Genomic DNA, 15,439 nt, shown 5'->3' on the forward strand with positions numbered 1-15,439 from the left:
AATATTTAACCGAAAAAAATACTACTTACAACCAATTGAAAAATAAATTTGGAAATAAAACAAACAATGGGTCACAACATGTCAAGTAAAACTAACAGTACTACTTGATGACAAAAATATCAGTCCAACAAATGATGATGGCTAACAATACATTTTTATATCCAAAACAAAATTAAGAACACTGAATACATATTTGAAAATTGTAATAAACTTACGAAAAAGTCAAACTGCCTAATCTATTTAAGTTAATCGTAATCTAAAATAATAAATTAATAATGATATAACAAAAAAGAACAGGATTCTCTATGATATAATAGGACTCAAGTGTTTGCATTTGGAACTATTTCGGCAAGTACAGTTGTACGTCGTATAAAAATAACACTTCGGTAAACTTAGTTCTTAAGATCACATAAGGTGGGCTCAAAGATGTAAAAATAATATAAATTGTACCATTGGCGTTAGCTTACACACTCTAGAAAATAGCTGCGCTGTAAGTGTATATGGTAATGAAATATAATTCAAAATATAATCTTCGACAAAACATGAGCGGGAATAATTATCCTCATGGTAAAGTTGCAATATTTTCTACTCGTACATGATCAACAAAAAACAAACAAAGCAATAATTTGTACTCAAACAAAATATTTTGTCACATAGTGTCAGTTTGAGCAACATAGAAAGCGAACTGAATGAAGTGATCTAGCACTAGCATTAGCACTAGCACTAGGGTCCGCCACACGCACACCGCTACGAACAGAGAGTAGAAGTAGTATCAACGTAATCACATACCTGAACACTCCTCTCTACGTAACTTTCCTCACTAATAAAGCTTTCTAAGTATTGAAATTCACTCAAATGTTTAACAGCACTATTTACCTCTAATTATAATATAAATAACTTAACTTTTAATCTATGTTTTACTAATAACCCGTGTTGTTACTTTGCTACTACATAATATTAAATAGTAATCATTATTGTTTGCTTTGCTAACAACAATAACGATTTAGGACATGTAGAAGTCCGTGTCGGTGTTGAAGTAGACATCACGACGTGGGGCAGGGTAGGTAATTGCGAAATAACCGATGACGAGACGATCGGCCCGTTTTCAAAAAAAAACTAACAGCTCAAATGGTACTAAGGTTTCACAATTAACAAACCTGCTGAAACAGTGTCACGTTGTACGCGTACGCGCGACTCCACTACAATACAACCAGTACCAAGGACCCGCCACGTCCCATGAAACATCTTTCACTAAACATAAACTTTATCAATTATAGACGTGCACATAAGTCAATAATAATGCGTGAATGTAGTCAGTGAATTCATGTCTTATACGACAAGAACTCTTAAGAAAAATCACAATAAGGTATATTTCGATATTACCAAAATTGAAAATTTTAAAATAAAGAGGTACTTAAATTAACAACAACAAATGAAACAAAACAAAGTAATAACATTAATTGAAAAAATTCATACATTTTGCTGTAACTTTATTACTTTCATTAAAGATTCTAAAAATAGTAATTAACACCTTATATATTTATTCCTTTTTTAACAAACAATGCTATGTCGTGTGACTTTCATTCTAAAATGTCCTAAACATTACTCTTTGCATTGGCTATTGTCTAAGTGCAAATAATAATAAAAACTGTTAAAATTTATTTTTGGCTAATTCTACGATTATCATAATATGTATGTAGTTGTGTGAAGTAAATTTATATCACGAACAGTTAATATTTAAGTATTCTGTAGGTTAGTAAGTACGCCGTATGTTAACTGTGTCCCATACAAATTGAGAAACATATTTATCGGTTAAGTGAATCAAAAAATAAAAACATACTGCCAAAATTATACCGCTTTCACGTAGTCGGAAAATTATATAAATCAGATTATTAAAAACATTGTTTAGTAGGTTTCATTGTAATATAGGTACAAGTAATTTACTTTTCCCCTCACTAGCTCGGAAAGCCGTCTTTTATCCTTTAAAACAAGCGGGGAAAAACGCATTTTATCCACTAGTGGGGAAAGTAATTTGACTTTGGATGGAGCGTGTTTAAGTAGCTTGACAGATAACAAAACGAAAAACGCTCATAATAATGGTTCGTTCGATATTAATTATCATTAAATAAATGGTTTGAGAATCTAATAAAAAATACCAGATTTAGCTTAAGTCATAAACCTTAAAATTCCATAAAAAACGTTTGTTTTTTAATAATTATGTTAAATATAATTCTGAACGCACAAGTTAAGTCGATGCAATTTCAAAACGCATCATTGACATTTCGTACGTCAGAAATGTCAACATTGTCAAAAAATTTTTACTTAAAAACTTCTCACGTAAAAGTACAGAATTTCCAGAGTTTTTTTGTTATAATATCGTAAAAAAAATGACTTGAGTCCAGTTGATGAAGATGATCTAACGCCTGTGGATGTTGCACTTCCCTCGCTATAGTGACGGGAAAAGTTTTGTGTTACACACGGGTGCAAATGTATTTTACTTCTCGTGTGTTAAGACACTCGCTACGCTCAGGATTCTATTTTAGAACCACTCGCTTCGCTCGTGGTTCAACTATAGAATCCTTTCGCTTGCTCGTGTTTCAATTCCACACTCGCGGGTAAAATACAACTTTGCACCCTGATATGATATAACTATTTTTAAGCTACAAATCCAACGGCCCCAACACTCCTTTTTTACGCAATTATTTTGAAAAGAAAAGAATAAATAATTACAAATTGATTCACCAATGAATAATATCTGTCATTATGAGATTTATGAGTATGATGATTGATGGCGTTCTAACACATCAATTTGGACGGATTTTGATCAAGTTCGTTATTAATATTTTCATCCAATTACATCGTTACATAATATACTTATTTATTATGTAATTTTAATGATACCTAATACCTATAGGTACGTACGCTACGAACGCACAGAACGCTCTAGATGCCGTCACAGGTATTGCGCAGGTGTATCAATTAATATTTAGTTTCATGTAGGTTGTTTATATTAGGAATTAAAATGTGAAACTTCCACTTTTACGGGAAAAAACAAGCACGCGCGTAAAATGGACGACTGAATCCATTACGATGCTATAAGTTCAAAGATGACCAAGATGAGAATCGTTTCCCCCGTAGGAAGGAAACGCCACTCTCTCAATGATAGAGATAGGTACATTAGCGTTTCGTCCGCTACGGCGCGAACCATTGTCACCTTGGCTAGGCCCCCTGAACACACGGAGATATTAAATATAATCGTACTCTGTAGCGACCGATTCGCATGAACACTACACACATTTTGATAGAGAGCTTTTTCTAACTTGAATATTTATTCCAGTAAATATGTTTCTCAATACGTACTCTGTAGAATGCCGTCTACTCTAAGCTTATTGTGTTTGAATGAAACGTCATTGTTAGTTTCCGATAAGTTTAAGAATCCTATTGTAAGTGTTTAATGTCAATAAACATATGAATCATGTAAGTGATTATAATTTTAAGTTTATGTATAATTCTAAGTAATTATTGTTTTAGGGAGGTGATAATCAACATTACAGTATCGAATATGTGTCATCTAACAACAGTGGTAGGTACTGCGATTTAGTCTTACCTAAGTTTTCTAGTACCTACTTGTTCTGAGTAATTAAATACAAGTGTAGTTATTTAAATATTCACACACATCATTATGACTGAATCGAGCTGTTCTTGCGAACGGGTCTCGTTTGATAAAATCCAAATCCCATTTCTAGCACTGTGCAGCCAGTGCAACCTATCGACAACTGAAATAAGAGATATACTCATTAAAATAACAACATTAACGAAAAAGACATACAATAATTTTATACGTAAATAATATACGGAAATTTCTTTTGAATGTTACATCAGATGTAACATTTCTTAAGCATAATTAGCACCAATTGATGATATTATAATATGTAATAAATAACATCCAATCGACGTCGTAAATATTAATCTATTTAATTGATAAAATAAAAAAATCTTAACGATTTAGGACAAGAACGATAAATTAGATACTTAATATAAATTTCGAATAAGGTTTGTAAGCTTAGGCACTGGTTGACTACTTAAGTATGAGATTTTAATGTCCATTGATTGCCTCACCCTACGTACCTATAAATTTCCCCATTAAGTACCTTTCAAAGATTGCCCCGTTTAAATTGTATAAAAGCTTATGAAAGGTAATTTAAATTCGTTTTTAAGAATTTTTACAGTCTTAATATTGATTTCACCAAGACTTGTCGCCTCTTTTTTTATAATTTAGGTAAGTAGCTCATTTGAAAATCTTTTAACATTTTCGATATTCAAATTAAGTCGGAAACATGAGATGATATATTACTTATGATTAGATAAGTACATACAACGTTATTTGTTCTACATGGGCCTAAATGGTCTCTAAATTCCTATGGAAGCTTCTTAAAGTATAGTGTAAACTCTGAATAATTTAAATAAATAATTTTACATAACATTCTTTGACATTTCTTAATAGTCTAATATAGTCAATAAATATTTAACTTACTATTTAATGTACAAGTAAAGGCACACTAATAGGCAAGCGTTTTGTGGACCTACTTTATGTTACTAGAAACTCGACTTTTAGGGTAAACGTAATTTGTATTTAATATTTAAGGTTCAACTGCCAACAATGTGTGACATGACATGGCAGCCTTACAACAGTTACGTTACGACACGCGACACCCTCGCAGTGGTTGATCAACAAAGACCACGGTGCATGTCGGCCTTTCATTATTATATTATGCATCACAAACACAGTTGACATAAGTGACAATGTTGCATGGCAAGCAAAAAATACATTCGATTAAGAATAAATAAAAGCTTTACATAATGGTCATACAGAAATGTAAGTAAAGAAAAGTAAATAGATTTGGAAGCTATGTTATAATTAATAAATAAGTTTTCGGTTTATTATTTAACAAGTATAGTTAACACGTTTGAACTCCTAAGGAATAGAAAAGCCGGCTAGCACTGGAAACGTGGGAACCGTATTATTGAATATAAAATCAAGAACGAATCAGAGCGTTAAATTTTCGTTTGGAGCAGAATAAATCAATTGAGAAAATAAATATCTTTATTAATTCGCTTGGCGTGCAGATTAAATAAAGCAGTAGTAAGAGTGAAACACACAAAAAGTTCACACAAAATTTATAAGAATAAACATGTATGTACAGTTAAAAATATATTATGAATAAAACTATGAAAATTAACAAGTGGTTAAAAATATGGCTAAAGCGATTGTAGAAAATGCAATTTGTCACTGATGTCAACCACTGTGGAATATATTAGAAAAGTCTTTTTAAATATATACGCAGTCGCTATGCAATCAACATGTAATTTTTCATCAAAAGAAATACCCGACATGCACCACACTATACACCATTCCGCTTAAACATACAAACGTAGTTTTTCATTTAAGCTTTATATGTAAATTAAGAAACCATGCAGGAATTTAAATGCAGTTAAAGCAGTTATAAATAATTTCACGAGTCCATGTTTCAATTGAATTATGGTGAATATTTAATCGGCGTGGGGTGTGTGTGTGTGTGTGTGGTTAGGAATGACAGCGACGGGCGCGTCTCTAGCTACGTTTGTAGGAGGGCGTGCTCGTGCTCCCAGTACTGGTTTTCTATACAAATACAGTACCGGAACCGGGAATTCCCGGTTCTCGCCATACAAACCCAGTACCGGGAGCATTCCCTAGAGGGCACCGATACCAGTCTACAACTACGTTTGTAAGTACGAGGGCATCGATACCAAGGTACTTCTACCTCGTTAAATATCCAGTCTTGTGTCACACAAATTTAATCAGCACATGGGTTTAAGTAAGGCTGATATTGGCTTACTATAGTTACACATCTCTTGAACAATAATATACCATCGTCGTAAGCGACATATTGTCAACTTACTTACTGACTGATTAGAGATAAAGTGTCGCTATCGATATATGGAAGACTACATTTTGCCTCTAGATTTATTAAATATTTTAAGTACTGTTACTTATCAAATATTTAAGGCATTTGATTTCTACTAAAATAGAATTTACAAATCATCTCATGATTCCTGTCATTTATTAATTTCTTTCAAAGCACCTTGCTTTTAGATCACATTTACAACTTCTGTTGTAATGATAATATTTACAGGTTAACATTAAAAACATCTGGTATTTTATATTTAGTTCTGTACGGCTGCGAATCGGTGTAATTACTGATCTAGATAATTCTCATATATTTCTTTTCGTCATAATATTGTCTTTGAAAGATAAAATATTGAACGATAGGTACACAAATTATAACTTGTTCTTCTAGACGTAGGTACTAGTTACCTACGCATGCACCTAGTTGGTCCTTAACTGAAACATAGTGAGAGTTCCTACCGCGCCGACACCGGCGCTGCGCGTGGCCGTCGACGCACGCGCAGTGGCGTCGCGTCGCAGGCGCAGCTAATGTTTGGGCCATTAAGTACTTAGCTCAAAGCTTAAATTAATATTCAGGAACTGAATCTTTAACTACGTGACGTCTACCACCTAAATTTCGCTGTTATTGAGATTTTAAAAATCTATTTTAAGATTTTCTCATTCACATCATACATAGGTAAGTAATTTCTCTAATATGTATCTGTAATGAATAACATTTACATTTACAACCAAAGCTTTCAACATTGAATAAACTATTATAAAATAATCTTAACAAGTCCTACTTAGACAAAAAATCATAGCCTGTGTTGAGTTTTACTTCGAAGAAGTTAAATTGTTATTTACATCTAAAATCACTAATAAGGCAAGTCAAATGAAAATGCAATTTATAATTGAAACCACTAGTACTCTGCGCTCTAGAGTTTGTACAGGACGGCGAGCGGATACCGGCGCCGGCGCCGGCGCCGCGGCTTCCCGCAGCGCGGCGTAGGTGGCTCCGCTCGGTAGCCTCTTCTGGACGAGCCGCTTCATCGCATAATAAATACCTACTAACTACTACCGCGCCATTCTATTCGCGTCTTCAATAAACGAACAATATAAACAACTAAGAAACCTACACTAATTCAGTTCAATGAGAATTGCAAATAATGTTAGCACATCATTATGCGGTTATCTAGGATAATTTAAATTTATCATTTGATAAACGATCACCTTGAGTAATTATTTTGTACCCTGAAATTTTGTAAGTAATAAAATTAAGTAACAAGTACATAAGTGCGAAATAACAAGTAAAATAAGTAGAAACATTCATAAACCTCTTAGAAGATAGTTCTCTGAGAAATGAATTTGAAAATAATAATAAATATAACAACTCTTTCATCGACCTACATCAACAAACTTACTGTTAAATAGATTTATGTATATATTTGAAACTAGATCTCAAAACCTACTCAATGCAACTTTAATCATAATAATGTCCGCTTGTATCCGCGCGACCAGGCACTCCACCCTCTGCTCGTGCTCAACTCAGATCTTTGTATACCAACAAATAATAATAGAAAAATTAAGAGTTTGATAAATAATATTGCCACGTCTTTTAAGACTCCTGTTTAGCCATTTGCTCGTTAGCGTTTGATTGATTTTTATGAATTATTTTTAGATGCGCAATCATATTATCTTTTCTAGTAAACTCTTTAAAGCAAATAGGGCATGGAAAAACTTTGACGTCCTTCTTGTGCGAAGTGACGTAATGCCGACAGAAGTTACTAATATGAGTATAAACTCGAGAACAAATTTTGCATCTGAAAACATTTTCTCCCTCTTTGATGCAGTAATCCCTAACGGATTCATTTGTTTCCTCATGATAGTTGGCCAAGTTGGCCATATTATTTTTCCTTATAGGAGAAGGGAATATACGATGTTCCCAGTTAGTTTGCGCGAGGTCGGCCACCTCGTTGTTGGTGAGGCTCAGAGTGTTCTGCTCGAGCTCGGCGGCGAACAGCTGCGTGGCAAGAGCCGGCATGAGCACGGTTTCGGGTGCGAATTTGTCGAAACTGTTAAGAGCGGGGTTGAGGTTGGAAAGGCCGGAGAGCTGATTGAACAAGTTTCGGGCTCTAATTTTTGACATTTGGGGTAGTAGTTTTTTACTATTCTTTGGCTTTAAATTTCTGCCCAGTGGGATTTTGTCATCTGCGTGTTTAATGGGATCATCCCTGGAGTTAGAGTTATCGCGGCTCCTGTCGGGGTTGTACTTGTACTCGATAGGTTCGTTATAGCCGTCGCCGTCGGTGAGGTCGGCTGCCGGCTCCTGCTTAATGGATCCATTTTCGATAGAGAGGGTCGGTCCGTTTGTTGAATTATTATTCTGGTGTAATTCTCCTTTTGACGCTTTTTCGGGATCTGAAATGTTATAATTTCAGCTCTAAATCCAAAGGATTTTTTTCTCTTATGATATTTTACAACATAAATTCATAATATTGATTGGAAATATTTTGGCGCAGCACATTATTTTGAATCAGGAGATTGAATTATTTTGATGTCCTTAAAATATTTCCAATTGCTTTTAATGAAGGAAAGCTATTGGGAATAAGCCTTGTTTGTTTTCCCTTTAAATATCGTCATGTTTATGTAAATGATATGTAATAAAAAGAAATTTTAGGAGAAGAAGTTATATTACCCAAACCATTACCACACCAAGTTGCCCCTGGCCATTCCTCTAATAGCTCTCCCCAAAAGCAGAAAAGCAAGCAATAGTTACTGTTGTTGGATAGAAGAAAAAGCATTTTTGTTACTTGAATACATCAAAAATAATTTAATAGATATCACTTACCCCTTTTGGATAAACTTTAAATAGGTATGTAAATAAGTAATCAAAATACACTTCACTTTTTTCACTTAAACATTTCCCTACATCAAAGCTTATATCCCATTAGCTTTTCCCTTTTTTCATTAATAATTTAACTGTTATTAAACAGTGTTAGGTCAATGGAAAGGAAGATTATGTATTTACAAAAGAAATGCAAGTATTTTATAAAATAACAGCTTAACGTTTTCAGAAATAATCGAGGTACCTCTTCATTGATTCGGGATTGTGAACATAATAATATAAATTACAGGTGTAAAGTTATTTCAATAAACCATTTTGAGATATGCAACAGGTGTCGAACGCCACCTAGTAAATAATCATGAAGTATTGAAATAGGCAGACATCGTTACTGACACACGTACCTGCAGACTCCGAGTCCTTCCCTGCCATCTGCGCGTGCGCGTCCGTGGAGTGCGCGTCGTCGCCCTCGTCGATAAGCAGCGCCTCCCCGCCCTCCTCGCCCCCCGATGTTGCGCCGTCCTCAGCACTGAAACCGTCCATAGACATTTTCACTTCAAGCATTTCTGGAGATCCTCTAATTAACTGATCACCAGGCCTGTTGGAAGCAGCGTGGGAGGCTGACTCGGGTATGAACTCTCCCGGTGGACTCGCAGCGGTGGTCAGGGCATCACTTGAACTGCCGCTTAATTTTCTCGGCCTGCCTCTTTTTCTTTTAGGCTGCATTAGAGCATTTCCGAGCAAAGGCATTAATAAATTTGGGGGAGCTCCACCAGTTGGCATCCCTGAAGCTGGTCTCTTTTGTTGCATGTAAGGGTGTATTCGGTGAAGTTGGGGTGGAGGGGTGTGGGCGGGAGCAGAAGTTTGTTGCTGTTGTTGAATTAAAGAATTTGTAAGAGCTGGGATATCACATTTTTCTTCGTTTACTTCAGTGAGTCCTTTTATTCTCAAGCTTTCAGCTACTTTTAAGAATGCCGTCAATCGCTCTTGGTCGACGCTCACTTCCCCTCGGTACATGAAATCTAATAAACTCTTCATGTCTGAATAAGGAACGTCTTTTAAAATGACGATCGGATGTTTTTCCTGATGGTTGACGAAGAGAGCCTGAAAGTACGGACTGCAGGCTGATAGTACCATTTTGTGGGCTTTTAGTAGCTGGCCATCTACTGCTAGAGTAACGTCCGTGAAGGTCTCAGCGTGAAGTAGTTGGTCAAATACTGACAACATATTCGATTGGTGGTTGTTCCACCTCAAGCAGAACCTTTGTGAAGCCATTTTGCCTGTATAATCACTTCTTAGTTAGGAATATATTCACCCTCTAGAATTTGTCATCTAATATTTCAACAATCTATAATGTATAAATAAGTATTTTTTTCTCTTGTTCCAAGAACAATTCTATAAAATAACAACAATAGTCGTTTTTACATTTTAAGGTCTTTTAATATTTTCTGTTCCGCAGATTTTGTGACGAGCGCAGGGGGACCTGGAAAAAAGAGAAGAATAGTGTAAACTACCTATATGTGGAATTGTCTTAGTGATTCATTATAACACTACAATGGTACATTATTTCTAAGCGACAAAAAAATGAGGTATTGTTGGAAGCTTTATTATTGTAAGTATTGGTACTTAAAAAAAAAACGTTGAGTAAACAAAAATGTGATACTTTAATTGCAGCTTATCTGCAAATAATTTTAGGAATGCTCTCATAAGAAAAATACGTACGTATTGGTTCATTGTCGTTATTTGATTCGGTTACCAACTTAATTATTAGTTATGAATTATGATAATGTATATGTAAGGCCTATAAATTCATATTTATAAGATGTGGTACTTTACGATTTTAATCAATTATTTGGATTAGTTTACAATAGTTACCCATAAGTGAAAATTTTGTATTACAATAATATAATAGTTTACCTAATTGATATTAATTCTTCTTTCTCATCTAATTCGAATACAAAACCACATTTTTGCCCTACGTAAAAGGAGCTAAACCCGGTATTAATCTCTCGCCGTTATATTCAACTCATATTCCTGCCCATATGTAGGACAAACAAAATAAAAAATCGGACAAATGCGAGTCGGACTCGCCCACAGAGGGTTCCGTACAAATTTAACTTATTTTTTGACGATATAACTTGCCAAACTTCATAGTTCTACGTCAATGGGAAGTACCCTAAAAATGTTGATTCACTTGAGTGTCGAAGTAGCGTTTTATGCGGCATAAACGGCCATTTTTTTGGACGTTAATTTAGTAGTTTGATCTCTTTCAAAGCTTCAAGGGACTGTTGACCTGAGTATAATAATATGGTTTTAATTTCAACTCGATACTTTTACGCGTTCCCGAGGGTCTTGACAGACAGACAGATGGAAGGACGGACAACAAAGGGTTCCATTTTTTTCCTTTTGTGGTATGGAACCCTAAAAATGCAACTGTTTTTTAATTAAAAAACCGGCCAAGTGCGAGTCGGACTGGCGTTCCAAGGGTTCCGTACATTACACAATTTTCAACAATGTACCTATTTTTTATGTGAAACGTGAGAATTGAGATGTCTCAAAAATCCGTAGGGGTCGGATCTAAACTCAGTAATTAACTCCGACTTACGCTTGACTGCACATTTCTAATAGGTTTTCCTGTGATTAGGTTTTCCTAAGAGCTATTTTGTATATTTTTTTTCAAAAATTTAGACCCAGTAGTTTCGGAGATTAAGGGGGGGGGAATGGTCATTTTTTGGCTATTTTCTTAAATAACTTCTAAAGTATTTATTTTAAAATTACAAAAAATATATATTTGAGATTCTCATAACGAACTCTTTCATTTGATATGTAACACGATACAGTTTTAAAAACTTTATTTTTAAGTTTCTCATTAACCCCCCAAAAGTGGCCCCCATGTTTAAAATTTATTTGTTTATGTTACATGTCCGTCTTTGGGTCACAAACTTACGTATGTGTGCTATATTTCAACTTAATTGGTTCAGTAGTTTCGAAGAAAATAGGCTGTGACAGACGGACAGACAGACGCACGAGTGATCCCATAAGGGTTCCGTTTTTTTCCTTTTGAGGTACGGAACCCTAAAAACCGGACAAGTGCGAGTCGGACTCGCCCACCGAGGGTTCCTTAGTTTTAGTATTTGTTGTTATAGCGGCAACAGACTTACATCATCATGGTTCATGACATACAGCCTGGTGACAGGCAGACAGACAGACAGACAGAGGAGTCTTTGTAATAGGGTCCCGTTTTTACCCTTTGGGTACGGAACCCTAAAAACATATATATTGATGTACTTAGTTGAAAAAAAAAATAGGAAGTTCCCTTCTTTATAGGGAAATTGAGTAGATGAAAAGTTAGTTGAAAGGAGATTAATACAACTAAGACGGTTTCTTTTTAGGGTTCCGTAGTCAACTAGGAACCCTTATAGTTTCGCCATGTCCCTCTGTCCGTCCGTCCGCGGCTTTGCTCCGTGATCGATAGTGCTAGAAAGCTGATTCGGCATGGTTATATAAATCAGTCGTACAATAAAATGTAAAAAAAATATTATAGGGTTCCTTCCCTACAAGTAAAGTGGGGGGTGTATTTTTTTTTCACTTCAACCCTACAGTGTGGTGTATCGTGGTAGGTCTTTCAAAACGAATAGGGGTCTTCAACATACATTTTTTGACAAATATTTTCGGCAATAATCGCTCCGAAAGAAAGAAAATTGTGCCCCCCTCTAACTTTTGAACCATGTGTCTAAAAATTATGAAAAAAAATTGTAGAACACGATCAGTTTAGCCTTTTTTGAGTTATCGCAAAAAAGTTTCCCTTTCATAGTAAAAAGACGCACAGCCACAGTTAAACGTTATTAAGACATTAAATGGTTTTTAAAGTTATTTGCCATTATATAAGTAAGTAAATAAAGTAAAATGATAGATATAAAATTGTTTATTTTACTCATTCAATTGTTATTTAATATGTAATTTCTCAACAGTTTCATTGGCTGAATATGTAATGCCGTTGCCTATGGCAGTTTTGGAACGAAAAAGTCGGCTTAGTGCGAGTCGGACTCGCGTTCCAAGGGTTCCGTACATTATACAATTTTCAACAATGTATTTTTTTGTGAAACGTTAGTTAGTTTTGTGTTAAACGTTAATTAGGTAATAGTACGGTGGTTTTCGGTCTAGAAGTCCTCTGGAAATCGATTTTCGCTCATGTCGGCGCAAATATGGACATATTTGGTATCAGTGCATTCAGTGTGATGTCCTGAACACAAATATATGAGACGACAAGCGCGAAAGTGGTGGGGGTAGTTGTTGTGACGTCAAAAAGTCGGCAGTACAAAGTTCTTTACTTTTTTTGTTAATCATACCATGTGGGGTATCATATAAAAGGACTTTGTGAGTAGATCACAAATATAACATACTGTAACATTTTCACTACTTCGTATAACAAATTATTAGAAAACGTTCAAAAATTTCACAATCCACAGTTGACTGAACTGCTCTAAATTGAAAATGACTGAATGGATCATTCCAAAACACATACCAAGTGACTGTGAAGTTGAAAAAAAGTATAATTTTCTGTTACATTAAACTGCAACTATTATTAAAACAAAGAAAAAACCAAACTATTTACGTATATTTTTGAAATGGTCTTTCCACTAGCTTTCTTTTGGTACCCATATTGTTATAGTAAGAAACCCCCCCCCCCCTTTTCATTAGCGGGCGCCATTTCCAAAATTTATATAGCCTATGTTACTAACACAATTCTGGCGAATTCAACCACATCTCATATGGGCTATATAAATTTTAAAAATGGCGCCCGCTAATGAAAAAGGGAGGGGGGATTGTTTTTTTTTTCTTACTATAGCAATATGGATATCAAATGAAAGCTTGTGAAAAGACCATTTCAAAAATATATGTAAATAGTCTGGTTTTTTGTTTGTTTTAATAATAGTTGCAGTTTAATGTAACAAAAAATTATACTTTTTTTCCACTTGATGTACTTTTCTTATTTTTGGTTCTATCTGGTTAATTATTTTTTAGCGTTATATAGAGGATATTCACAGTCACTTGGTATGTATTTTGGAATGATCCATTCAGTCATTTTCAATTTAAAGCAGTTCAAAGTCAACTGTGGATTGTGATATTTTTGAACGTTTTCTAATAATTTGTTAGACGGAGTGGTGAAAATGTTACAGTATGTTATATATTTGTGATCTACTCACAAAGCCCTTTCATTTGATACCCTACATGGTATGATTTAAAAAAAAGTAAACAACTTTGTACTGCCGACATTTTGACGTCACAGCAACTACCCCCACCACTTTCGCGCTTGTCATCTCATATATTTGTGTTCAGGACATCACACTGAATGCACCGATACCAAATATGTCCATATTTGCGACGACTTGAGCGAAAAGTAACCTAAAGCCTGTTTCGCCAAGCCACTATAATAAAGAACTATTTTGAGTATTTTTTTCAAAATTTTAGACTCAGTAGTGTCGGAGATAAAGGGGGAGGAATGGTAATTTATTGAATATTTTCTTAAATAACTTCTAAACTGTTTATTACAATGAGCTCTTTCATTTGATATGTAACACGATATAGTTTATAGTAGTATAATAACTAGTAAAGTATAGTACCAATTACAGTTTATGATTAATGACTTACATCAAGCTAGTACATAAATAGGGCTAGAAATCAATCTAGATAAGACAAAAATCTTGACTAACCATTATAAACACCCTATCGTGATAAACAACATTTCTGTCGAATAGAAAGCCATGTCTACCTAGGCAAACGGTTCTTTTTAAAAAGAGAGGAACATAGAAGAAGTAGACAGAAGAATAACCATAACGTGGAAGTAATATTGGTCCCATAAAGAAGTACTAAAATCCATTAGTATCCGTTACTATTTTCTCCGAAATTACTGGACGAATTAACTTGAAATTTGGTACATATATGTAAGTCTGCGACCCAAAGACGGACGTGTAACGTAAACAAATGAATTTTAATCATGGGGGCCACTTTTGGGGGGTAAATGAGAAAATTAAAAAACAAAGTTTTCCAAACTATATCGTGTTACATATCAAATGAAAGAGCTCATTGTGAGAATCTCAGATATATTTTTTTTATAAATTTTAGGATAAACAGTTTAGAAGTTATTCAAGAAAATAGGCAAAAACTGACCATTCCCCCCCCCCCCCCCTTTATCTCTTAAACTACTGGGTCTAAAATTTTGAAAAAAATACATAAAATAGATCTTACCTATACTACCGATAATACCTATAGATTACAGGAAAACCTATTAGAAATGTGCACTCAAGCGTGAGTCGGACTTAATTACTTACTTTTTGATCCGACCCCTACGGGTTTTTTAAAGATAATGTACGGAACCCTTGGAGCGCGTTTTAATTTATTTATTGTGAGTATATACATACAGATTGGTCCCGTTTTTGTCAAAACGCAGTTCTGATGATGGAATCCATGAGGAATCGAGGGAACTCCTCAAATGTTAAAGGCATACATATAGTGATTTTAGTATTTTCATCAACAAATCAAGCATTTACATTTAAAAAAGTGACATTTGATGAAGTGGAACTGCTGATGATGATCAGAATGGAACTCTTCAACGACGCAAGGTTCACGTTTGGCGATTTGTCCTCTTCGTTACGGACCCGGACCCAAAC

The 15,439-nt window shown here is 34.7% G+C and overlaps 3 protein-coding genes across 5 annotated transcripts in view; all 3 read right to left on the bottom strand.

The window, feature by feature from the left end:
• Positions 1-15,439, bottom strand: part of LOC134754971 (uncharacterized) — a 567,282-nt gene that overhangs the window by 428,371 nt on the left and 123,472 nt on the right.
• Positions 1-15,439, bottom strand: part of LOC134754951 (uncharacterized) — a 533,971-nt gene that overhangs the window by 109,416 nt on the left and 409,116 nt on the right. The window lies entirely within an intron of this gene.
• The window catches only part of LOC134754857 (protein tramtrack, alpha isoform-like), a 28,855-nt gene that overhangs the window by 4,794 nt on the left and 8,622 nt on the right, over positions 1-15,439 (bottom strand). For 2 of the 3 annotated variants that reach the window (XR_010128982.1, XR_010128981.1), the window contains exons 2-3: positions 9,173-10,251; positions 11-8,344 (exon numbers count right to left, since the gene is read on the bottom strand). Coding sequence is in view for 1 of the 3 variants with exons in the window: in XM_063691302.1 (XP_063547372.1) it covers positions 9,173-10,043 (871 nt within the window). In the remaining 2 variants the exon portion in view is untranslated. The remainder of the gene's footprint in view (positions 1-10; positions 8,345-9,172; positions 10,252-15,439) is intronic. The other variant, XM_063691302.1, reaches the window with a different exon arrangement.

This window comes from Cydia strobilella, chromosome Z (genome assembly GCF_947568885.1).
Source record: "Cydia strobilella chromosome Z, ilCydStro3.1, whole genome shotgun sequence".
NCBI classification, from domain to species: domain Eukaryota; kingdom Metazoa; phylum Arthropoda; class Insecta; order Lepidoptera; family Tortricidae; genus Cydia; species Cydia strobilella.